Consider the following 25,902-nt stretch of genomic DNA (forward strand, 5'->3'; position numbering starts at 1 on the left):
TGTTCCTTCTGTCTCCATGGAAATGGGATGATTAAAACATTTACTTAGCTCTGTGTGGACCGCCGCCAGCGGTCTCTTGAAGGACTGCGGCACGGTGGCACAGTGGTTAACACCGTTGCCTCACAGCACCGGAGATCCGGGTTTGATTGCGGCCTCGGGTGACTGTGTGGAGTTTGCACGTTCTCCCCTGTGTGGGTTTCCTCCGGGTGCTTTGGTTTCCTCCCACATTCCAAAGATATGCGGGTTAGGTGGATTGGCCATGCTAAAATTGCATCTTCATGTCCATAGCTGTGAAGATTAGGGGGATTAGCAGGGTAAATATGTGGGGCTACTGGAATTGGTTCTGGGTGGGATGCTCTGTCAGAGAGTTGGTGAGGACTCAATGGGCCGAATAGCCTCCTTCTGCACTATAGGGATTCTACAATTCTATGACTGCTGGTTAACTGCTGAAGGTCTGAAACAACTGAACCACAAGTATGGCATCAGGAATTAAGCAAATCAGGAACCTCACACCAGCTTCTATGGCCTCCAGTTGCCGAGTCGCAGAGTTATACAGCATAGGAAAAAGCCCTTCAGTAATAATGACTACTGAAGGCACATTAATCCCATTTTCCAGCTCTTGTCCCATATCCTTGAATGTTATGTTGTAAGTGTTCATCCAGATACTTTCCTAAAGATTGTTGGCAATGCATTCTGGATTCTTACCACCCTTTGAGTGATTTGTTTTTCAGATCTCCTCTGAATCTCCTGCCCCTCACCTTAAAACGATGCCCTCTCGTGATTAACTCCTGAACCAAGGGGAACAGCTGCTCCCTACTCACTCTGTCCATAACCCTCATCATTTTTATACACCTCAATCATGTCCCCCTCAGCCTTCTCTGCTTGAACGAAAACAATCCAAGCCTATCCAGCCTCTCCTCATGGCTCAAATGCTCCATCCCAGGCAACATCCTGGTGAATCTCCTCTGTACCTCCTCCAGTGCAATCACATCCTTCCTGTAGTGAGATGACCAGAATTGCACACAGTAGTCCAGCTGTTGCCTAACCAATGTTCTGTACAGCTGCAACATTACCTCCTTGCCCTTATCTCTATGCCATGACTGATAAAAGCAAGTGTCCCATATGCCTTCTCAACTACCCTATTCAGCTGCCGTCTTCAGCGATCTGTGAATAAGTACCCCAAGATCCATCTGTTCCTCTAAGCTTCTTAGTGTCCTGCCATTCATTAAATACTTGCTTGTCTTGCATCTTCTTCCAAAATGCATCACCACTTGTCAGAGTTAAATAACATCTGCTCTGCCCATCTGACCAACCAATCTATATCTTCCTATAACCTACGACCTTCTTCACCATTAACTATACTACCAATCTTGGTGTCATCTGCAAAATTACTTATCATTTCCCCACATTCTCATTTATACACTTTATATGTATAACAATAATAGACCCAGCACTGAACCCTGCGGTGTGCCACTGGACATTGGCCTTCAGTTACTCAAAAAATCTTCCACCATCACTCATCCTTTCGGATCCATCTCGCCAAGCTTCCCTGAATTCCATGTGCTTCAACCTTCCCAATCAGTCTCCCATGTGGGATCTTGCCAAAGGCTTTGCTAAAATCCATATAAGCTACATCAACTGCACTTCCCTCATCCACATGGGCGGCATCCAAACGGCACGGTTGCAGAGTGGTTAGCACTGCTGCCTCACAGCACCAGGGACCCGGTTTCAATTCCCGGATTGGGTGACTGTCTGTGCGGAATCTGCACGTTCTCCCCGTGTCGCCGTGTGTTTCCTCCGGGTGATCCGGTTTCCTCCACAGTCCGAAAGACGTGCATTAGATGCATTGGCTGTGCTAAATTTTCCCTCAGTGTACCCCAACAGGTGCCAGAGTGTGGCGACTAGGGGATTTTCACAGTAACTTCATTGCAGTGTTAATGTAAGCCTACTTGTGACACTAGTAAATAAACTTTAACTTTACACAAACTCGATCACATTTTCGAAAAATTCTATCAAATAGGCAAGACAAAGCCATGCTGACTATCCCGAATTAATCCATGCCTTTCTAAGTGGAGATTAATTCTCTCCTTCAGAATTTTCTCCAATAGGTTCCTTCCACTAACGTGTGACTCTGTAATTTCCTGGTTCATCTGTACAATCCTTCTTGAAAAGTGGAACCATGTTAGCCATCCTCCAGTCCTCTGGCACTTCCCTTGTGGCCTGAGAGGAATTCAAAATTTGTGTCAGAGCACCTGCAATTTCCTTCCTCACCTCCCACAGCAACCTGGGATACAATTCATCTTTCTCCTTGTTAATAACAAACTTGAAATGTACCGCGTTGTGGTCGCTATTGCTAAAATGCTCCCCCACTGCCACATTGAACACTTGTCAGGGCTTGTTTCCCAGAACCAGATCCAGAACTGCGCCATCCCTTGTTGGGCCTTCTACATATTGATACAAAGATCTTCCCTGGATACTTTTCAAGAAGTCTGCACCCTCTAAGCCTCAAGTGCTGAGATGGTGTCCCTCTCTCTCTCTCTCTGTCTCTCAGCTGGATGTAGACTGCGGCTTATTTCAAGTTGAAGGGTCTCCTATAAGCCCCCCAGCAATGAGAGTCTGATCATCATCCTTAATTAATATCAAGCATGCCCTCTGGCCACGAATTGGCCTGTTCACCTCAAAATCAATATACATGGCTCCTTCCAGCAAGGTGCAGGGTCAGGACCCGTATTTGACTCCAACACTGGGGTCCTGACCCCAAAATCCAAAATGGTGCCCAAGATCTCAAATCCCACCACAGGAGTGAGGGGATTTAAATTCATTTAATTCATTAAATCTGGAATAAAAGACGACCACAAAATTGCTGGATTGCTATAAAAACCCATTCTGATTCACCCATATGCCTTTCTATTTGTTCATGTGTGGGCATTACTGACTGCTCAATATTTATTGCCCATCCCTAGTTGCCCTTGCTCAGAAGGTAATTGCTGATGCGGTTGCTGTGGCTCTGGAGTCACATGTAGGCCAGACAGGGTAAGGACGGCAGATTTGCTGCCCTAAAGGACATTATTGAACCAGATAGGTTTTTCCGACAATCGACAATGGTCATCAGTAGATTCTAATTTCCAGATTTTTTTAAAGTTGAATTCAAATTCCATCATCTGCCATGGTGGGATTCAAACCCCGGTCTCCAGTGTTCTGGATTACTAGTCCAGTGCTAATACTACTAGGCCATCACCTCCACCACCCAGGAAGGTATAGCCAGTCTGTCTAACATGCTTGGCTCATAATCACCCTCTGAGTGCAAACCACTCAGTTGTGTTCAAGCCAGTTGCTCAGTAACGCCTTCCCAGGACTAATTAGGGAGGGGCAATAAATGGCAGCCTTGTCAACGACGCCCATATCCTGTGAGTGACAGATGAAGAGAAATGTCAGGGCTAAAAATGTGCTAATCAGCTGGGGCAAGAGAGGAATTCTAAGAATGTTGAATAGCTATCTAGCATCGTGCCAACAGTTGCAAACTGGAAAAGAGATCGAGGATAACAAAAACAGAAAATACTGGAAAATCTCAGCAGATCTGGCACAATCTGTGGAGAGAGAATAGAGCCAGCGTTTCGAGTCTGGATCCTGACTCCATTCTCTTTCCGCAGATGCTTTCCCAGGCCTGCTGAGATTTTCTGGCATTTTCTGTTTCTGTTTCAGATTCCAGCATCCGCAGTTATTTGCTTCTATAAGAGATCAGGGATGTTTTTGCTGCAGAGCTAAAATGGATTGGTTCCAGTAACTTTGCACCACCCTTGACCAGATGTCCACAATAGATACTGAGGATTGAACAATAAATCAGTAGATGGAGAACATTGTAATCTGAAAACACATCAGCCGGTTTCAATATTGCCTCGCTGGGCCTGTAGATGATTAGAAACTGGAAAGCAAATGTGTGATAAGAATATATTTTGAGAGCTTGATTTTTTTTATTGATATTAAACACGCAAGTATTTCACCATTAATATGATTCTGTACTTCACCGAATATTCTTGTTTTCATTTTTGTTCTTCATTTCTTTCTCTGCGGAGTACTGACAAGATTTGATTTGATTTATTATTGTCACAGGTGACGTGACCCAGCACAGTGGCTAGCACTGCTACCTCACAGCGCCAGGGACCCGGGTTCAATTCTGGCCTCAGGTCTGTCTGGAGTTTGCACATTCTCCCCATGTCTGCATGGGTTTCCTCCGGGTGCCCCAGTTTTCTCCCACTGTCCAAAGCTGTGCAGGTTAGGTGGATTGATTATGCTAAATTGTCCCTTAGGGTCAGAGAGATTAACAGGGTAAATACGTGGGGTTGCGAGGATAGGGTGGGATTGTTGTCAGTGCAGACTTGTTGGGCTGAATGGCCTCCTTCTGCACTGTGGGAATCTATGATTCTATTGGGATAGAGTAAAAAGTATTGTTTCTTGTGTGCTATACAGGCAAAACATACCGTTCATAGAGTACATGGGGAGAAGGAAAAGAGAGAGTGCAGAATATAGTGTGACAGTCATTGCTGGGGTGTAGAGAAGGATCAACTTAATATAACGGAAGTCCATTCAAAAGTCTGAAGGCAGCAGGGAAGAAGCTGTTCTTGAGTCGGTTGGTACGTGATCTCAGATTTTTGTATCTTTTTCCCAATGGAAGAAGGTGGAAGAGAGAATGTCCGGGGTGTGTGGGGTTATGGATTATGCTGGTTGCTTTCCCCGAGGCAGTGGGAAGTGTAGACAGAGTCAATGGGTGGGAGGCTGGTTTATGTGATGCTACTTTCACAATCTATTAAGGTTTCTTGCGGTCTTGGACAGAGCAGGAGGCATACAAAGCTGTGATACAACCAGCAAGAATGCTTTCTATGGTGCATCTGTGAAAGTTGGTGAGAGTCACAGTGGACATGCCGAATTTGCTTGTTATAATGAGCTCCAGTAAGAGGTAGTGGCATGGCCGCGGATTAGGACCCTCTGACTCAGTTGCGACCCGCGAGTCAGTTTCAACATTGGGGTACAGGCACAAGCATAATGATTCATCTTTTTGCCACCCACCCACCAGGATAACACAATAGACAAGTAGCAAGATCCAATGAAGAACCAGGGTGAGGTAACGGCCTGAAATTCATTTCAATGCAAACCTTGGGTGGAATCAGTTTAGAATCATCGAATCCTTACAGTGCAGGAGGAGGCCATTCAGTCCATTCAGCCCAAACCAACTCTCTGACAGATGATCTTACCCAGGCCCTCTCCCCCATTATATCCCCGTAACCCCACACATCCAGCTTGGCTAACCCATCTAACCTGCAAATCTTGAGACATTAAGGGACAATTTAGGATGCCAATCCACCGAACCTACACATCTTTGCACTGTGGGAAGAAATGGAGTACCTGGAGGAAACCCCCACGCAGACACGGGGAGAACATGCATAGAAACATAGAAACTAGAGGCAGGCGTAGGCCATTCGGCCCTTCGAGCCTGCTCTGCTATTCATTTTAATCATGGCTGATCATCGAATTCAATATCCTGATCCCCCCTTTCCCCCCATATTCCTGATCCATTTCGCCCCAAGAGCTATATCTAAAGAACTCCACATAGACAGTAACCCGAGGCCGGAATCAAACCCCGGTTGCCTGGCGCTGTGAGGCCACAGTGCTAATTCATGTCGAGAGGGCTAGAATACAAGAGCAGGGATGTACTTCTGAGGCTGTATAAGGCTCTGGTCAGGCCCCATTTGGAGTATTGTGAGCAGTTTTGGGCCCCATTTCGAAGGAAGGATGTGCTGGCCTTGGAAAGGGTCCAGAGGAGGTTCATAAGAATGATCCCTAGAATAAAGAGCTTGTCGTATGAGGAACGGTTGAGGACTCTGGGTCTGTCCTCATTGGATTTAGAAGGATGAGGAGGGATCTTATTGAAACTTTCAGGATACTGCGAGGCTTGGATAGAGTGGACGTGGAGAGGACGTTTCCACGAGTAAGAAAAACTAGAACCAGAGGGCACAACCTCAGGCTAAAGGGACGATCCTTTAAAACAGAGATGAGGAGGAATTTCTTCAGCCAGAGAGTGGTGAATCTGTGGAACTCTTTGCCGCAGAAGGCTGTGGAGGCCGGGTCATTGAGTGTCTTTAAGACAGAGATAGATAGGTTCTTGATTAATAAGGGGGTTATGGGGAAAAGGCAGGAGAATGGGGATGAGAAAAAAAAATCAGCCATGATTGAATGGCGGAGCAGACTCGATGGGCCGAGTGGCCTAATTTTGCTCCTATGTCTTATGGTCTTATGGCCTAATCACTGTTAAGCAGACACCCAATTTCCCGTTGGCATTAGGCCCGTTCCAGTTTGGACACGGTGTAGCCAGATCGCTGCTGGAAACCAGGAGCCAAATAGTTTCTAGGCCACTATAACATTTCCGAGCCACAACCACGAACTGCACCTCCCCACTGTGAGAATTCGGATTTTTTTCTCATTCCTGTTGAAAGCCGAGACATGGGCCGGCAGTGAGCAATCTGCGCTGGTACGTTGCAGTTCAGTGATCTCTAATTAAAACGCAAAGTTCAAGCACCGCAGTGAAGTATTCATTGCTGGGAAACAGGTTTGATTAAGAATCAGTTGAGAGAGGAAATCTCTGCTGCAGATTGATATCATGTCAGGGGGTCCGGAGTGTACGTGGTGAGGCAGCTGTCAGTTGAATCACACACTAATAAGTTTAATCAAAATGCAGGAGCTGTTTTTGCAGCGAGGTACATTGCCATGATTATGTTTATGCAATGTAATTTTCCGCAAATGACATTTGTGTAAACATTAATAACTCCCCTGCTTTCCATTTACTACTCAGTGGGTTGTCACTGCAGAGTTGAGTTCTAACATTAGGCTGGCGCGCCATTCTCCTCCTGGATATCAAATTGCGACAACATCACCTTGGAAACATAAATAAGAGCGGGCCCTAATTAGATCCGTTGCGGATTCGTTGAGCAGATTTGGAATGTGTCGCCCTTCCGGTCACTTTAGTTTCAGAGGTGCAGTGTCCTCTCACTAGATGCAGCAGTCTCCACTTCCAGAGCTTTTCAATCATTGCCCTCAGTATGAAATGATTGGCATGACTAATGGCGCCTCCCTGCGGAAGGATCATTCGGGAAGGCACGGTGGCACAGTGGTTAGCACTGCTGCCTCACAGCACCATGGACCTGGGTTCAATTCCGGCCTCGGGTCACTGCCTGTGTGGAGTTTGCACATAAGAAGATAAGAAATAGGAGCAGGAGTAGGCCATCTGGCCCTTCGAGCCTGCCCCGCCATTCAACAAGATCATGGCTGATCTGAAGCGAATCAGTTCCACTTACCCGCCTGCTCCCACAGACATTCTCCACATGTCTGTGTGGGTTTCCTCCGGGTGCTCCGGTTTCTTCCCCACAATCCAAAGATGTGTGGATTGGCCATGCTAAATTGCTCTTTAGTGTCAGGGGGACTGGTAAGGTAAATATGTGGGGTTGCAGGGATTGGGCCTGGGTGGGATTGTTATCGGTGCAGGCCCGAAGGGCTGAATGGCCTCCTTCTGCACTGTAAGGATTCTATTCTATTCTATTCTATTTTTGACCAGAATTAGAGAATCCCTACAGTGCAGAAGGAGGCCATTTGGCCCATCAAACCTGCACCGACCACAATCCCACCGAGGCCCTATTCCTGTAACCCCACATATTTACCCTACTAGTCCCCATGACACTAAGGGTCAATTTAGCACGACCAATCAACTAACGTGCACATCTTTGGACTGTGGGAGGAGCACCTGGAGGAAACCCACGCAGACATGGAGAGAACGTGCAAACTCCACACAGACAGTGACCCGAACCAGAATTGAACCTAGGTTCCTCGCGTTGTGAGGCAGCAGTGCTAGCCACTGTTAGCAGTGGGAAGAGAATGAAGAAAGGGAAGGAGGGAGTGGATATGACCCTTTCTGGGAGTTTGAGTTTGTCTAAATCACTGAGTTCCGCAACCTGTCTCTGTGAAGCAGTGGATACTTAACCAGTAACCTGTAGCTGGGATACATGTATTTTACATAGAAACATCAAAAATAGAAGCAGGAGGAGGCCATTCGGCCCTTCGAGCCTGCTCCGTCATTCATTATGATCATGGCTTATCATCGAATTCAATATCCTGATCCCCCCTTCCTCCCACATCCCTTGATCCCTTTAGCCCCAAGAGCTATATCTAATTTCTTCTTTAAAACAGACAATGTTTTGGCCTCAATTACTTTCTGTGGTGGTGAATTCCACAGATTCACCACTCTCTAGGTGAAGACATTTTTCCTCACCTCAGCACTAAAAGGTTTATCCCTTATCCTCAAACTATGCCCCCTGGACTCCCCCACCATTAGGAACAGTCTATCTGAATCTAGCCTGTCTAACCCTGCTAGAATTTTTAAAGTTACTATGGGATCCCCTCTACCCTTACGTGACCAGACTTGGCCTAACAAATAAACAGAGCCGCTTCTGCTAGCAGTTCCTTGAGTCACAATTTCTACACTAATAGTGAGACTTCGAGTTGAAATCAGATAGTGCTGGAAAACCTCAGCCGGTCTGGCAGCATCAGTGGAGAGAGAAATAGTTAACAGGTAGAATGTGGCGATTCCTAGCAATCCCACCACTGGGGCTGAAGGAGGGAGGTGACCCTGCATTGGGAGGCAGTGGGACCCAGAGTTCCATAGTGCCAACAGTGTCCAATTAACAGGCCACCACTGGGACTGCTGTCCAGTTGACACTCGCCTCCAAGATCTGTTGGTCCAATCAGAGGATGAGCAGATTGGGGAAGGTGGGGGAGCAGATTTGTGAAGTACCGGCAGCGCTGTTGCTATGACAGCAGCATTCCCAAGTAAGATTGGCTAACGATTTCTCACCAGCCTGTGACAGAGCAGTGGTTTACCAAGTGCCGCAATCGAAATAAAATGGTGGCAGGGGTGGATCCACCATTGACCATGGAGCATCCAGAAGGGAGAGATATCAAACTGTCCACATCTCACCCTCCCGCCCCGCCTGAAGCCTGAGCCAGTTTTCACTGTGCCATTTTACCATGAGGGGGTGTTTTCTTTTATTCATTTATGGGATATGGGTGTCGCTGGCTGGCCCAGCATTTGTTGCGCACCCTTAATTGTGACATTCTTTGACCAGTTCAGAGGGTGTTTAAGAATCAACCGCATTGCTGTGAGTCTGGAGTCACATGTTGGCCAGACCAGGTTAAGACAGCAGATTTCCTTCCCTGAAGGACGTTAGTGAACCAAGTGGGCTCACAGTGAACCAGAGTTATCTTCCTGATCCTTAACACCAATCAAATAGCTCAATTGGCCTATTAGTGGACATCCATAATGTTACACACTGCTGGTAAAATGGCATGGTGGTGGGATGTTAGCTGTCCCCTCTCGCTGCCTCTCTGCCATATGATTCCTTCACCATTTTGCCAGCACTCCTGACTCCCAGTCCCACCCCAAAGGGACCAAAAATCTCAGCCCAACACATCAGCTCAATGACCTTGCATCAGAACTGGTTTTGGGAAGCATTATTCAATTTTAATTATATTTCAGGCGAGCTAACTTTTCAGGAAATGCTATTTCCTTTCAAGTTGCACACAGTTTTATGGAAGCATCCTTCTCTTACGGCTGTACAGGTTTGAATGATTTAGTGTCTGTCTATCATACTGTCCGTCAAAACCTACAGGCTGCCACATTCTTCTTCCTTCTCTCTCCTCAGTGCCAGTCAAATTCCATTGTACACCTACTTTCCTCTCCGTTAATCAGTCAATCTTGGGAGATTAGATTTGACAATACTGGCATCTATTTTTGTCACATTCAGCTCAGTGCATGCTGGATCATTTCAAGTACTGTGCGTCAATGTACCACAAAAGCCATCTCCACGTCTTTTGTCCTGACTGTCCAAAGATACGCCACAATGTTATGTATAAGATAACATCCTGTGGTTTGATAATCCAGTGTGTACAAACCGTGGCTTGGCAGTACAGAGCTTGAACGTTGCTGAAAAGGGAAACATGTTGCAGAAGCTTTTCATCTTGCACCCATCAGGACAAATGCAAGAATGCCAAATTTCAAATGATCACAACAATTTATACCACAGGATAAAAAGATGCTGATTGGGGTTTTTTTAAATTCATTCGTGGGACATGGGCAGCATTTATTGCCCATCCCTCGTTGCCCTTGGAGGGCAGTTGAGAGTCAATCACATTGCTCTGTGTCTGGAGTCACATGTAGGCCAGACTGGGCAAGGATGGCAGATTTCCTTCCCTAAAGGACATTAGTGAACCAGATGGGCTTTTCCGACAATGGTCATTCGTAGATTCTTAATTCCAGATATTTTTCTTGAATTCAAATTCCACCATCTGCTGTAGTGGGATTCAAACCCAAGTCCCTAGAACATTAGCTGAGTTTCTGGATTAATGGTCTTGCGATAATAGCACTGGGCCATCGCCTCCCAAATGAATTACAATTGGCCATACCGCAGAGGCATTGTCATGGAGAAAACAGTAACAGTAAGTTCCCCAAGCTCCGGGGTAATTAAAAAAAGATGCAAGGCTTGAACATAAATAATCAGTTGATGCCATGATGTAGCTCATATGTGTTTGCGAGAAGCGATGCACATTCATATGAAGGAACCCGCTGTCTGCAAACAAAAGGAATCGGTCCAAGCCTTGCACTTTTTTGAATCACCCAGGGGGTTGGGAAGCCTGTAGTTTCCCCCATTGCAATGGCAATGCCTTAGCTCAGAATCAACTTTCCAACCAATCAGCACCTTTTTCTACTGTAGTGTAAATGTTTGTCATTTTTCAAAATTTGACTTGTTTGTGTATGTCCTGATGGGTGCAAGATGTAAAACTTTGGCAACATGTCTTTCTTACCACAAAATCCAATGATATGTATTTGTGTGAGATCGTTTTGCGGGCTTGCATGTATAATTTTAATTGATTCTTTCTTCACACAGGGAAGCTACAAGAGCAGCCATCCAATAAAAACACACGGTGCACTTAATCACAGGCACTTACTCTATGAGCGCTGGGCTCGTTGGGGAATGTGGTACAAGTACCAGCCATTAGATCTCATCAGGTAGGAATATTGTCTCTATGTACATCATAACTCTCCCTCTTTCTTCTAACTTAACCCTGAAGGCTTAAATGCCATGTTGTTAATGTTAATCATAAATATTTGCTTATTTAGATTTCACAATCCCATTTCCGTAGCCTAATATCTTCGGAGCTTTTAATTTGCGAGAAAGATTATCTGAAAGTCAGACTGCTTTAAAGTTGCTGTAATTTGTGGGACTGCTGAAATAGCAATATCCATTCAGCGGAACTCTGTGAGTTCAAGTTTAATTGCAAAATGTGTAATTTGAAAAAATAAATACTTGAACAAGAGTGCTGAATGTATTTATTTTTCAACCCTAATTGATCAGAAGCAAGTGCCAAGGGTATAAACAAACAATAGATTGCATTATCCATTTTTGATTACTTGTCCATCATTCATATTTTGGCCAAGCCATTACTTTCATCCTGTTCTCAAATGAATTGATTTGATTTGATTTACCACTGTCACATGTATTAACATACAGTGAAAAGTATTGTTTCTTGTGCGCTATACAGACAAAGCATACCATTCATAGAGAAGGAAAGGAGAGAGTGCAGAATGTAGTGTTACAGTCATAGCTAGAGAAAGATCAACTTAATGTGAGGTAGGTCCATTCAAAAGTCTGACAGCAGCAGGGAAGAAGCTGTTCTTGAGTCGGTTGGTACATGACCTCAGACTTTTATATCTTTTTCCCGAAGGAGAAAAGGGTGGAAGAGAGAATGTCTGGGATGCGTAGGATCCTTAGTTATGCTGGCTGCTTTTCCGAGGCAGCGGGAAGTGTAGACAGAGTCAATGGATGGGAGGCTGGTTTGCATTATGGACTGGGCTTCATTGACAACCCTTTGTAGTTCCTTGCAGCCTGGAATGTTCCCTGTATTCAAATGCAGAGGGGTGAAGATCAGGAGAAACTGGCCTAAGGGTCTTGTCCAGTTCATTGCGATGAGCTGCCGGCATTGGAACATTTCCACAGGCAGCCTCACTAATTAGAGGATTGGATTTCTGGATGTCTAAGATCCAGGACAAAGCAGACCACTTCCTTCCACACACATTCACTCCCTCCACCCCCAGCGCACAGTGGCAGACGTATGTACCATCTACCAGATACACTGGAGCAACTCACCAAGGGTCTGTAGACAGCACCTTTCAAACCCATCTAGAAGAACAAGGGCCGTTGATACCTGGGAACACCACCACCTGGAGGTTCCTCTCCAAGCCACTCACCATCGTGACTTGGAAATGTATCGCCGTTCCTTCACTGTCGCTGGGTCAACCAACACCGAAAATAAATTATTTACGTACATGGAACATAAAACACAGAAACAGGCCATTTGGCCCAGGAAATCCATGCTCCACTTTAGCATCCTCCCACTCTTCCTCATCCAAGTCAGCATAGCCCACTTTTTTTTATTTATTCGTGGGACATGGGTGTCGTTGGCTGGCCAGTATTTATTGCCCACCCCTAGTTGCACGAAGGCAGTTGAGAGTCAACCACATTGCTGTGGCTCTGGAGTCACATGTAGGCCAGACCAGGTAAGGACGGCAGATTTCCTTCCCTAAAGGACAATAGTGAACCAGATGGATTTTTCCACCAATCGACAATGGTTTCACGGCCATCAGTAGATTCTTAATTCCAGAATTTATTGAATTAAAATTCCAACATCTGCCATGGCGGGATTCGAGCCCAGAATATTAGCTGAGCCTCTGGATTAATTGTCGATCGAAAATACTACGGGGCCATCGCCTCCCCATTCTCCCACATACCCTTATCTAGCATATCTTTAAATGTATCAAAGAATCATGGAATGGTTGCAACATGGACGGAGGTCACCTTGACTTGTGTCTGTGCCAACCCTCTGCACGGGAAACTTACTCCATCCCAGTGCCCGTCCCTTTCCCCATGTCCTTGCAATATATTCCCCTCTGATGCTTATGCAATTCCCTTCTGAAAAGCACGATTGGTCATTCTGCATCCCGCACACACTCTCAGGCATGAACCTAACCGTTCACTGTGTAAAAAAATGTCTCCGTGTCCCTTTGATTCTTTAGCCAAGCGCTGTAAAGTGATTACTTCGAAGTATCATGGTCATTTATTTCATTACAATTCTGGAGAACATTGCTGTGCACAAATTGGTTCCTCTATTTTCCATTTTGCTGCAGTGATTGCATGTCTGAAGCAATCTATTTTCTGTCCAGGACTCTGGGACATCCAGAAGATATGATAGGTGCTTTTTAAATGCAGTGTCATTCTTTCCACTGAACTAAAGGGTGGACAGGGTTGGGATAGATAGTTTAATGAGCTAGAAAACAAGACCAAATCCTACTTTTTAAATATTTTTTGGATGACTTTGGGCAGCTTGGCTACTCGCCTTGAAATCATTGTTCGCGTCCCAATTTTTATATAGGTTTGTTATTTGAGATTTTCACTTTTTGCGGCACGGTGGCACAGTGGTTAGCATTGCTGCCTCACAGCGCCAGTGCGCTACTACTAATTAGTGTTTTACAGACTATTGTTAAAGTATTTTAAAGAAGTGAAGATTTGATGAGTTCTATAAATGGCGCATGATTGGTTCTGCCAGGTGCCAACCCAACAATGTCAGTGGGTGGAATCTTATGGAATTCCCTACCACAGAAAATAGTTGAGGCAAAACATTAAAGTTTTCAAGGAGCAGTTAGATATTGCAGGCAAAGGGAATCAAAGGATATGGAGGGAAGATGGGATCAGGCTATTGTGTTTGCTGATCAGCCTTGATCATAATGAATGGCAGAGTGGGCTTGAAGGGCTGAATGGCCTCCTCTTGCTCCTATTTTCTGTGTTTCTACGTTTCTTACCAAAAAATAGAGTCAGGGTCTGACTAAAACCAGTTTTCCTGAGAAACACACCGGTTTTCTCTCCAGATCTTACAGTATTTTGTTAAAAAATCAGCTGGGCTTGTTTCACGCCGTCACGTTGAGAGGCAGGGCCTGTACGCACTGGCAAAACTCGGCTGTTCTGAGATCAGGGCACCACTTTTAAAGGGTGTGCCCGAACCAGAGGAAAAGACAACCTGCCCCCACCTCACCAAGGAAGTCTCAGGGGCTCCCCCTTCTGACGCCTGACTAGAGCTGGCATCCCACCCCTGCCCGCCCCCCCTCCCCCCCCCCCCCCCCCCCCCCCCGAACATTGCTAGCATCAGAACCTCCCCCCTCACCCCTCCCCCCACTGCAAAAAGCCACCTCCAGCATCCCCAGCTCCCACGTCCATTCCCCCACCATTATAAATAAATGCACCCCCCCCCCCCCCCACCCCCCCCATGAGGCTTCCACCAGGATCACCGGCGAGATTCATGGTTTCTGGGTGTCACCGGATTTTCAGCCCCCACACCATTCCCATGGACAGAAAGAGGGGGCTCGAGATTCTGCCAAACATCTTTACTTGTGTAACTTGTGTCCTGTTAAATTGACACTAACCATCCTGTGGATGCAGTTACGAAACACGTTTCTCTTCTTTCCCAAACGATAGAAAGCTGTGAATTGAATATCCTGGTTTCATTGAGTAACAGGGAAAGTTTTCAGAATTGTACATGGGTGAGGATAGTGTCCTGACAGAATTATGTGGACACCACTCCAATGCCGGCATCTCCACATTATGTGGAAGCAGGCTGGGTGATTCCATACTCTGCTTCCTCCTTACGCTTTAGGAATACGGGTTGATCTAATCGGGCTCCAGCCTGGGAAACATGTGCTTAAGTGAGCCTCTGTACTTTCACATTGTGAAACCTTCAGGAATGCAGCAAGCATTAAGTTTATCTTTTTCTACACCCTAGCTATGACTGTAACACCAAATTCTGCACCCTCTACTTCTCTATGTACGTATGCTTGGTCTGTGTAGCGCAAGAAACAATACTTTTCACTGTATCCCAATACATGTGACAATAATAAATCAAATCAAAGCATCACCTCCCACACCCACATCATCCAGAGTCACAGCACCTTTGGCACGGTGGCACAGTGGTTAGCACCGCTGCCTCACAGCGCCAGAGACCTGCGTTCGATTCCCAGCTTGGGTCACTGTCTGTGTGGAGTCTGCAAGTTCTCCCCGTGTCTGCATGGGTTTCCTCCGGGTGCTCCGATTTCCTCCCACAGTCTGAAAGACGTGTTGCTTAGGTGCATTGACCTGAACAGGTGCCGAGTGTGGCAATTATCAAACTGCTGCCTTCTTACATGAAGTTGTCCAATTCTTTATTCCGTTATACAAAGATGGCAACTTAATAATGGATAAGACTTTAAGGGTATGCTTTAATTCAACTGATTAAAAAAATGAAATCACAGCATTAGAGTACTATAAAATTAAAAATAATATCAATTTTGCAATATTAAGCAAATTTAGATTTACACAGCACCAATAGCCATTGCTCCGTGATAGAGTTGGTTTGCCTTAGCTTGTTTCAGCATGTTAAATATCAATGCAGTAATCAGCTACACAAAGCCTGGATCACACTAATGTGACTTTTCAAGATTGCGTAATGCTGTACGTTTTCTCAACACTGCAGAACACAGGAAGGAGACATCGAAGCTTTGAGTATTTTGAAACATTAATATAACTTGTACCGTTCATCACATCTTCTCCAGCACCCTTCAGCAACGCAATTTGCTGGAAGTGTGAACTGATAACTGCCCTGAGGGCATCATGGAATTTTGGGCATCAGTGAACAGTGAAAGCAATGGTCCACCCCCTTAACAAATAAGATTTAAGAATTGAGAAACAACATTTAAAAAAACCTGCAATAGGAGTGCCAATTTTAGAGTTAAATCAGTGCAGAAAGGAAAACGGAATGAAAGAAAGATTTGTTTTAAGAGTAACAGGAATAGGGACATGATGGTGGCACAGTGGTTAGCACTGCTGCCTCACAGCGCCAGGGACCCGGGTTCGATTCCCAGCTTGGGTCACTGTCTGTGTGGAGTTTGCACGTTCTCCCTGTGTCTGCGTAGGTTTCCTCCGGGTGCTCCAGTTTCCTCCCACAGTCCAAAGATGTGCAGGTTAGGTGGATTAGCCATGATAAATCATCCCTTAGTGCCCCAAGATGTATAGGTGAGGATAATATGTGAGGTTTATGGGGATAGGGGCTGGGTAAGATGCTTTGCCAGAGAGTTGGTGCAGATGTGATGGACCAACTCTTGCACTGTCGGGATTTTATGATAAAAAGCAAGATAAATATAGAAAGTGTACATTCAAATTTTAAAAATCTTTAACAATCATTTTCTTATTACTTGTAAAGATGAGATTCAATTGTTAAATTGTTCTCATTCTGGCTAGATAGGTTGATTGGCTTTGCATTAATAATCACTAGTTTAAAAGCTGTCATGGTGTTAAGTTTCAATCATAATTTTCTGTGGTGAATGGAGTGGGCATTTAAAAAAATTTTTGATTCCACATTGGGTGAATTGCAGCCTTAATGTTAAGATCAGTCACTCTCACCTCATCTCTTCAATTCAGCTCTTTTGTCCATGTTTGGACCACTGTAAAGGTCCAGGTTCCACCAAAGGAATCAAATTTATTTTTTCGTGTCATAAGTAGGCTTACACATTAACACTGCAATGAAGTTACTGTGAAAATCCCAAGTCGCCACACTCCAGCGCCTGTTCAGGTACACTGAGGGAGAATTTAGCATGGCCAATGCACCTAACCAGCACGTCTTTCAGACTGTGGGAGGAAACCGGAGCACCCGGTGGAAACCCACGCAGACACGGGGAGAACATGCAGACTCCACACAGACAGTGACCCAAGCCGGGAATTGAACCCGGGTCCCTGGTATTGCGAGGCAGCAGCTAATCACTGTGTCACCGTGCCACCTGAGCGATTGTCATGCAAAACCTTACCTGGGAACATTCAAAGGGGATTCCCCAGAGCATCTTTAGTGTCCCCCCCAAATCTGATGCTGGGGAGCTCGGAGGTTACGGCCCACCATTTTACAATACTTTTCATTCCACCAATTTGTCACAGAAGGCAGAGCTCGGGACAATGTTAAGCAGTGCTAATAATCTTGTGTCATTCATTATAGGCGATACTTTGGCGAAAAGATTGGACTGTATTTTGCATGGCTGGGATGGTATACCGGAATGCTGATTCCTGCTGCCCTGGTGGGATTGTTTGTATTTCTTTACGGATTATTCACAACCGAGTCCAGCCAAGTCAGGTAGGAAAACATTGCAATTCTTGCATTGAGAATCAAACAACTCAGGACTGTTTTGCAATTGCTTTATTAACAACTGAACTCTGTGAATAATGGTCAGTGTATTCAAGCATAGTGTGGTGAAACCATACATTATCTCCAACTTCTGAATTTACTGGGTTGATAGCCCCAATTGATTTTTTGAATGGACTAAACCCACCTTCCGCTGATTGAGATCACAAAGACAGCTACAAATTTACTGCACCTTCGACATTCCAAAACTATTGGAGACAATGGCCGGAATTTCACCATTTTATTTCTAAGTGCTGGGTGGGCACGGAAGTGGGAGAGTTTCAGATCCGCCTTTCGGGCGTGTTTTCAGCATCCCCCCCCCCCCCCACCCCACCCCCACCCCCCCCCCTCCACCCCCGCCCGCCCCATATGCACCGTGGCTGCAAAAGTTTGAGCAAGACTGTTGCTCAGTGCAAAAGCCTGTGGGTGAGGTTTAATGTGCCCGAAAGCCTGCAGAGGGAGGTACTGCGCATGTGCAGGCCTCTGATGCTGCACATGCGCACTAGCAGTAACAGGGGTCTGACAGACATAGAGAGAGCTGTCAGGCCCCTGCCACTGCAGGCAGCCTAAAGCTGCTCTCCCCCCTGCAATCGCGGGGGCCCGAGATACAGCCCCCACTGAAACCCCACAGCCCAGACCGATCGTGGACCCCCTTCCTCCCCGACCAATTGCGGTCCCGGTGCCCTCACCCCACCGATCGCTGCTGAGTGGCAGTGCACACCCTCTCCCCATTAGCCCCACCCCCACAGACCCACCCCCAATGGCCCCACCCCCACTGGCCCCTCCTCCCATTGGGCCCTTCCCCCTTTGGCCCCACCCCATGGCATTGTCCAGTAGGCATTGCCCAGGTGCTCAGCAGTCTGGCACTGCCCAAGGGGCACCCCCTTGGCCTCATCCTCCTCAGTGGGCCTCAATAGCCTCCTATTCCACCGGTGAGGCCAAGTTGACTGCTCCCTGTTCATGGGGAGTATGCCTATTCCTTGCCAGTGAAAACCTCTCCCGGCGAGGCCATAAAGGCAGGCGAGCCTGGATGATTGAGCACCGGGCTCACTAAACACATTGAAATGCTTATTTAAATAAATTTGAATACATTACCAGCCTCTCGCCCATTTCCGGTGAGAGGCTGACCATGCCAGGAATCCTACTGTCGTAAAATGGCGCCGGTCGCGAAAACCGGCGGCAATCGTGCAAATCACTTTACGCCTCACTTTGCGATCGCGTCGTGCCCAAAAAACGGGCACAACTTGATGGCAAAATTCCGCCCAATCTGTCTGCAAAGCTGCACCAGGAACAATTGCCTTGAAAACAGTGAATGGGGGATATCTCCAATCCCATTAACCAAGTGACCAGATAATCACCAGGGATCTCAGCTGGGAATGCTGCCATTATTTTATCAGAGGTTAGTCCTTGTTACCATTTATCTCACCATATTTCTCAAACATCTATTTCCAGAAGTTCTTTCTTTACTTTTTAAATCAATGTCCACTGTCTGCTTCAACACTTTCCCCAACTAGCTTATTCCCTGTATATTTCCCAATGTCCGTCTTACCCTTTACCTCCACCCACTTTAATTTGAGTACTCTGTAGAATCCCCACCACCTAAAACAGCTATATTTCAAATGGACAGTCACTTAACACCAACCAAAAAATAGAAACCTTTAATCATTTGCATTAATACAACTCTCAAAGTGGCACCCCAGCCTCCGCCACTCCAGAGAAAACAACCCGAGTTTGTCCAGCCTCTCCTTAAAGCTCATGCCCTCTAATCCAGGCAGCGCCCTGGTAAACCTCTACTGCACCCTCTCCAAATTCTCCACATACTTCCTGTAATGTGGTGACTAGAATTGAACCTAAGTTTTATAAAGCTGCAACATGACATCCTGACTCTTGTACTCAGTGCCCCAACCAATAAAGGCAAACATGCCATATGTCTTCTTTACCACCCTACCTACTTGTGTGGCAATTTTTAGGGAGCTATGGACTTGAACCACAAGATCCCTCTGTAATCAGTGCTGTTCAAGGTCCTGCCATTAACTCTATACTTACCCTTAACATTGGATCTCGCAAAGTGCAGCACCTCACATTTACCTGGATAGAACTCCATCTGCCATTTCTCCACCCATATCTGCAGCTGTTCTATATCCCACTGTATCCTTTGATAACCTTCTATGCTATCCACAACTCCACCTATCATCTGCAAACTTACTAACCCACCCATCTATGTTTTCATCCAAGTAATTTATATATGTCACAAACAGCAGAGGTTCCAGTACGGATCCCGGTGGAACATTACTAGTCACGGACCTCCAGCCAGAAAAATACCCTTCCACCACTACTTTCTGACTTGTATGGGCAAGTCAATTCTGAATCCATGTGGCCAAGTCACCATGCATCCCATGCATCTTAATCTTCTGGATGAGCTTACCATGAGGGACCTTGTTGAAAGCCTTACTAAAATCCATGTAGACAACATCCACTGCTCTACCCTCATCGATCACCTTCGTCACCTCTTCAAAAAAAATCAATCAACTTCGTAAGGCCTGCCCTACACAGAGCCATGCTGACTTTCCCTAATTAGGCCATGCATTTCCAAATGCACGTAAATCCTATCCCTAAGAATCCTCTCTAATAGCTTCCTGCTGTGATCTGCATTGGTCCCCAGTTATAAGCAGCACACCCATTTTAAAATTCTCAACTGTGTTTGCAAATCCCCCCATGACTCCACCATTCACTTCCTCTGAGACCTCCTCCAGCCCTCCAACCTTGCAAGATATTGGCACTCCTTTAACTCTGGTCTTATGACCATTTACAATTGGTACTTGTGCCTTCAGCTGCCTGGAGCCTAAGCTCTGGAAATGCAGCCCCTATTCCTCCCTGCTTCTCTACCTCTCTTTGCTCTGTTAAAACACTCCTGAAAACTTAAATGTTTGACCAAGCTATTGGCAACCTCCTTATATCTCCTCATGTGTCTTGGTGCCAAATTTTGTTTGACCATCTTACTGTGGAACATCTCATGAGATTTTGTTATTTCACAGGCCCATACAAATGCAAGTTGTTGGTGGGGCTGTGAATGAGCATAACAGCACAGTGGCACAATAGTTAGCACTGCTACCTCATAGCGCCAGGGACCTGGGTTCAATTCCCAGCTTGGGTCACTGTCTATGTGGAGTTTGCACATTCTCCCCGTGTCTGCATGGATTTCCTCTGGGTACTCCAGTTTCCTCCCACAGTCCAAAGATGTGTGGGTTAGGTTGATTGGCCATGGTAAATTGCCCCTAGTGTTAGTAGGATAAATGTGTGGGGTTATGGGAATAGGGCCTGGGTGGGATTGTGGTTTGTACAGACTCAATGGGCCAAATGGCCTCCTTCTGTACTGTAGGGATTCTATGATAACTATCCTCTGGTGCAGTGGAATCCCCTGCTACTCAATTTTCCTCATCCTCGTGACTTTCGGGCAAGAGGAATTTCTGTTGCAATGCGCAGTCGATAGAGACAAGGCTGTTACCAACCAGAGGAAAGATTTATCGACTGCTACATGAGAGACAAACAAAATTAAAAGTTGAATTAAACTGCCACCTACCAGAGCAGTTAATTAATCCAGAGGTGGCAAAGAAACAAGATCTCAAAACACAGATGCTAATAGATCATCATAGAATCATACAGCGCAGAAAAGGCCCTTCAGCCCATCGAGTCTGCTCTGACACGTGAGAAACACCTGATCTCCCAACTAATCCCATTGACCAGCACTTGGCCCAGAGCCTTGAACCTTATAACATGCCAAGTGCTCATCCAAATACTTTTTAAAAGATGTGAGGCAATCCGCCTCTACCACCCTCTCAGGCAGCACAGTCCAGACCGTCACCATCCTCTGGATAAGAAAGTTTATTCTCACATCCTCCCTAAACCTCCTGCCCCTCATCTTGAATTTGTGTCCCCTCGTGACTGACCCTTCAACTAAGGGGAACAGCTGCTCCTTATCCACTCTGTCCATGCCCCTCATAATCTTGTGCACCTCGATCTGGTCGCCACTCAGTCTTCTCTGCTCCAAGGAAAACAACACAAGCCTATCCAACTTCTCTTCATAACTTAAATGTTCCATGCCGGGCAGCATCCTGGTGAATCTCCTCTGCGCCCCCTCCAGTGCAATCATATCCTTCCTATAATGTGGCGACCAGAAGCGCACACAGTACTCCAGCTGTGGCCTCACCAAAGTTCTTTACAACTCCAACATGATTGCAAATCAAACTGCACAGTTTGCAAAGCCTGAGAAAGGCCTCATCCTCAAGGTACAGACCAATGATATTACTTTGTAGGTGTGCATTGCAGCAAAAAGCAGGGCTCGGCAAGGTGTCTTCCAAGACGTCAAATTCTAACATACAATGAGACTCAGAGTCTGGAGCGATGACAGCATTCTGCATCGCAGCCACGACTGATATAAGAAATCCCAGGCTGGCTGTTCACAGTGCACATCATGACCTGTGCTCTTGCATTCTGTTTGACAAAAACCGGAGCTGCTGATCCTTCCATAGCTTTATTGATTTAACAAGGCTCATCCCTTTTTGACAAGATCATTTTCTGTTCTGTTCAGTGACATGGCTATGATCATACTGCTCTGAGTGCAGCCCTCACAGTTCCTACGCACTCTGCCTGATTTCGAAAATTCTCACTTTGTAGAAATCAGGACTCCCGTTCTTACTCGCCCTGGTTTGAAGCGTCGAGGATTTTCTGGCCTGTTTCAACTTTTCCTTGCTCCTTGAATCTTCAAACATCTTAAATCCAGACTAGCTCTCAGCTAACGTTCATTCTCAGTTTTACTTCATTTTGTGTAATCTTTTTTTAACCTGGGTCTGTGCTGCCGGCATGATGGACTTTTGGCACTTTCCCTTTCAGTTAAGTAAGCCTTTATCCAAATCTTTGGCATTTGACCCGGGGCCCCTGAGATACCCTCCTGGAGGTGTGAGCACCTACTGTTCCCTGTCACTAAGTTGATTTTTTTGTATGCATATACGATGGTGCGGATTTTAAATTGGAATCTGATATTGATTATATTAGTTCTTCTGCGTTGATATATTGGGGCAGCACGGTGACACGGCAGTTAACACTGCTGCCTCACAATGGCAGGGACCCAAATTCGATTCCGGCCTGGGTGTCTGACTGTGTGGGGTTTGCACATTCTTCCCCTATCTCCATGGGTTTCCTCCGGGTGCTCCGTTTCCTCCCACAGTCCAAAGATGTGTGGGTGAGGAGGATCAGACATGCTAAATTGACCCTGTGTTTGTGTCAGTGTGAGTGTGGCCATGCTTGACATGGTGTAGTGCCTCTCAAGCTACAAGCCCCTGATGACTGACTAGTGACCTGTTCCAGGAATAATTTGGTACAGAAAGAGATAAAAGTCTGATCTGTGCACTGTTAGGATATGGAAAGTTTGAGAGAGAGTGTATCTGGAGTTTCCTCACTAACACAAACGTTGCTATTTGTCTTGCTTCTCTTTACTGTTGCAAAATGATAAAACTCTTAGGAAATGCATGATGAAAAGTGTGCAGGTGTATGCAAGTATGTGATTTTTGATTTGATTCATTATTGTCACATGTATTGGGATACAGTGAAGAGTATTGTTTATTGTGCAGTATTCAGACAAAGCATACCGTTCATAGAGCACATAGGGGAGAAGGAAAGGATAGGATGCGGAATATGATGTTACAGTCATAGTTAAGGCGTAGAGAAAGATCAGTTTAATATAAGGTAGGTCCATTCGAAAGTCTAATGACAGCAGGGAAGAAGCTGTTCTTGAGTCGGTTGGTATGTGGGGCAGAATTTTCCCATCCTGCTCGCCACAGGAATCGTAGCGGGCGAGTCTCGGGCCGTGCAAAAGTCTACTGACCTCGGGCAGGATTTTCCCGTCTTGATGTGAGCGCGGCCAGCAAATTCCACCTGTGATCTCAAACTTTTGTGTCTTTTTCCTGACAGACAAAGGTGGAAGAGAAGTATGTCCTGGGTGTGTGGGTTGAATTTAGTGACTGCTTTTCCAATTTGCAGGGTCTTGAGGACATTATTTTGATCCATATATTCTGCATATTAAAGTGATACCTTATGATTTATTTTATTTCAATGTTCCAGCAGGGAGATCTGTGGAGCCAATGAAATCATCATGTGTCCGATGTGTGAGCGTAACTGCCCTTACTGGAACTTGAGTGACAGCTGTATCTTTGCCAAGGTAACTTCATTCCTGCTGCACAGCAGACTTTTAACCTGAGCACAACTTCTGAAATTAAATTGAAAATTTCCATTTGCCGTGAGAATATTTCTCTGAGGTCCAAATTTAAAAAAAAACTTCCTTCATATAAAGTTAAGTGATTTTGAATGGCATTTATTTCCAAAAGCTTAGGTTTTGTTCGGCAATTGTCAGAGGTGAAGGAAGCGAAATGGCGAGATGGGGTTAAGATCCAGATCAGCCATGATGAGATTGAATGGCAGAATATGCCCCAGGGCTTGTTTGACCTACTCCTGCTTGTATGTTTTGTCAGTTCCAAAGTCTACATAAAATTGTAATCTGAATGTTGTCTGGTTTTATCTTCAATTGCTATTACCATAAGACCATAAGACATGGGAACAGAACTAGGCCATTCAGCCCATCGAGTCTGCTCCGCCACCATTCAGTGAGATCTGAATGATAATCGTCAACTCCAGTTTCCCATATTATCCCCATAAGCTTTGATTCCCTACTGATTAAAAATCTGTCGGTCTCAGCCATGAACATAATTAAGGGCCCAGCCCCTACAACCCTCTGTGTGAAAGAATTCCACAGATCCATTACCTTCTAAGAGAAGAAATTCCTCCTCATCTCAGTATTAAATGGGCCACCCCTTACTCTGAGATTATGCCCTCTGATCCTCAATTCTCCCACAAGGAGAAACAACCTCTCAGCATCTACCCTGTCAAGCCCCCTGAGAATCCTACGTCTCAATAAGGTCGCCTCTCATTCATCTATGCTCCAATGAGTACAGGCCCAACCTACCCAACATCTTGTCATAAGAAAACCCCTCCATATCTGGGATTATCTCAGTGAACATTCTCTGGACTGCCTCCAATGCCAACATATCTTTCCTTATATAAGAGGACCAAAACTGTTCATATTATTCCAGGTGTGACCTGACTACTGCCTTGGATAGTTTTAGCAAGACTTTCCTATTTCCCTAATCAAATTCCCTGGACCAGTTGATTTGCACCTTTATTCAAAGATCCAGGAACAGACTGTTACCTAAAACTCCAAAGATGTGCGGGTTAGGTGGGTTGGCCATGCTAAATTGCTCCTTAGTGTCGGGGGACTAGCTAGGATAAATGCATGGGGTTATGAGGATAGGGCCTGGGTGGGATTGTGATCGGTACACACTCGATGGGCCAAATGGCTTCCTTCTGCATTGTGGGGATTCTATGATAATTGCATAGAATCTAAAAGACATAAAACAGGACACTTGTCTGAACTGATCTTGCTGACATTTATGCTTCACACAAGTGGAAGCAGCTTCTCTACGTCCACCCCATCAAAACCATTCAGAATTCTAAAGATCTTTATTAGATCATTCCTCAGCCTTCTGCTGCCTCACAGCGCCAGGGACTCGGGTTCAATTCTGGCCTCAGGTGACCGTCTGTGTGGAGTTTGCACATTCTCCCCATGTCTGCGTAGTTTCCTCCGGGTGCTCCAGTTCCTCCCACAGTCCAAAGATGTACATGTTCGGTGGATTGCCAATGCTAAATTGCCCCTTGGTGTCCAAAGGTGTGTAGGTTAGTGGATTAGTAGGGTAAATATGTGGGGTTACAGGGATAGGGCAGGGGGAGGCAGCATGGACCTAGGTAAGGTGCTGATTCGGAGAGTTGGTGCAGACTCAATGGGCCAAATGGCCTCCTTCTGCATTGTAGGAACTCTATGGCTCTATGAAAAAGCACCGAATGCCTCTTCCAGATGGTTTGGAGTGGAGTCTGTGGTGGAATATCATTAAACAGTTGGGCCGTAGGTTGTTTTTGACTTCTCGACCTCTTGCAGCATGCAGATCCCAGAGCCCTTGGTCTGCAGTGAGTGCGCGTCTGTCTGGAAGCTCTTTAAATGTGACACTAGAACATTCGACCCCATGAGGTAACAGCCGGGAGGGTGACTTCCTGCCAGCCCCGCCACAAGATTTACCAAGCTCCTCACAGATACATAATTAATCAGTTGAGAAGTGGACGATCGCGGGTGTTCAGCCTTACCACCACCCAGCTGGAACCTCTTCAACATTTTTTATTCATTCCTGGGACATGGGCGTCACTGGCTGGCCAGCATTTATTGCCCATCCCTAGTTGCCCTTGGAGGACAGTTGAAAGTCAACCACATTGTTGTGCCTCTGCAGTCAAATGTAGACCAGACTTGGTAAGGACGGCAGATTTCCTTTCCTAAAGGACATTAGTGAGCCAGTTGGGTTTTTCTGACAATCGACAATGGTTTCAGCGTCATCAGTGGATTCTTAATTCCCCGGCCGCCACTGGACTTAGACTCCAGAATGGAAGATTAGTCCATTGTGT

The 25,902-nt window shown here is 45.8% G+C and overlaps 1 protein-coding gene across 1 annotated transcript in view; it reads left to right on the plus strand.

The window, feature by feature from the left end:
- Positions 1 to 25,902, plus strand: part of ano3 (anoctamin 3) — a 205,913-nt gene that overhangs the window by 42,625 nt on the left and 137,386 nt on the right. The window contains exons 10-12 of the mRNA XM_078221016.1: positions 10,986 to 11,107; positions 17,164 to 17,298; positions 23,464 to 23,560. Of these exons, the coding sequence (XP_078077142.1) occupies positions 10,986 to 11,107; positions 17,164 to 17,298; positions 23,464 to 23,560 (354 nt within the window). The remainder of the gene's footprint in view (positions 1 to 10,985; positions 11,108 to 17,163; positions 17,299 to 23,463; positions 23,561 to 25,902) is intronic.

This window comes from Mustelus asterias, chromosome 9, assembly GCF_964213995.1.
Source record: "Mustelus asterias chromosome 9, sMusAst1.hap1.1, whole genome shotgun sequence".
Taxonomy (NCBI): domain Eukaryota; kingdom Metazoa; phylum Chordata; class Chondrichthyes; order Carcharhiniformes; family Triakidae; genus Mustelus; species Mustelus asterias.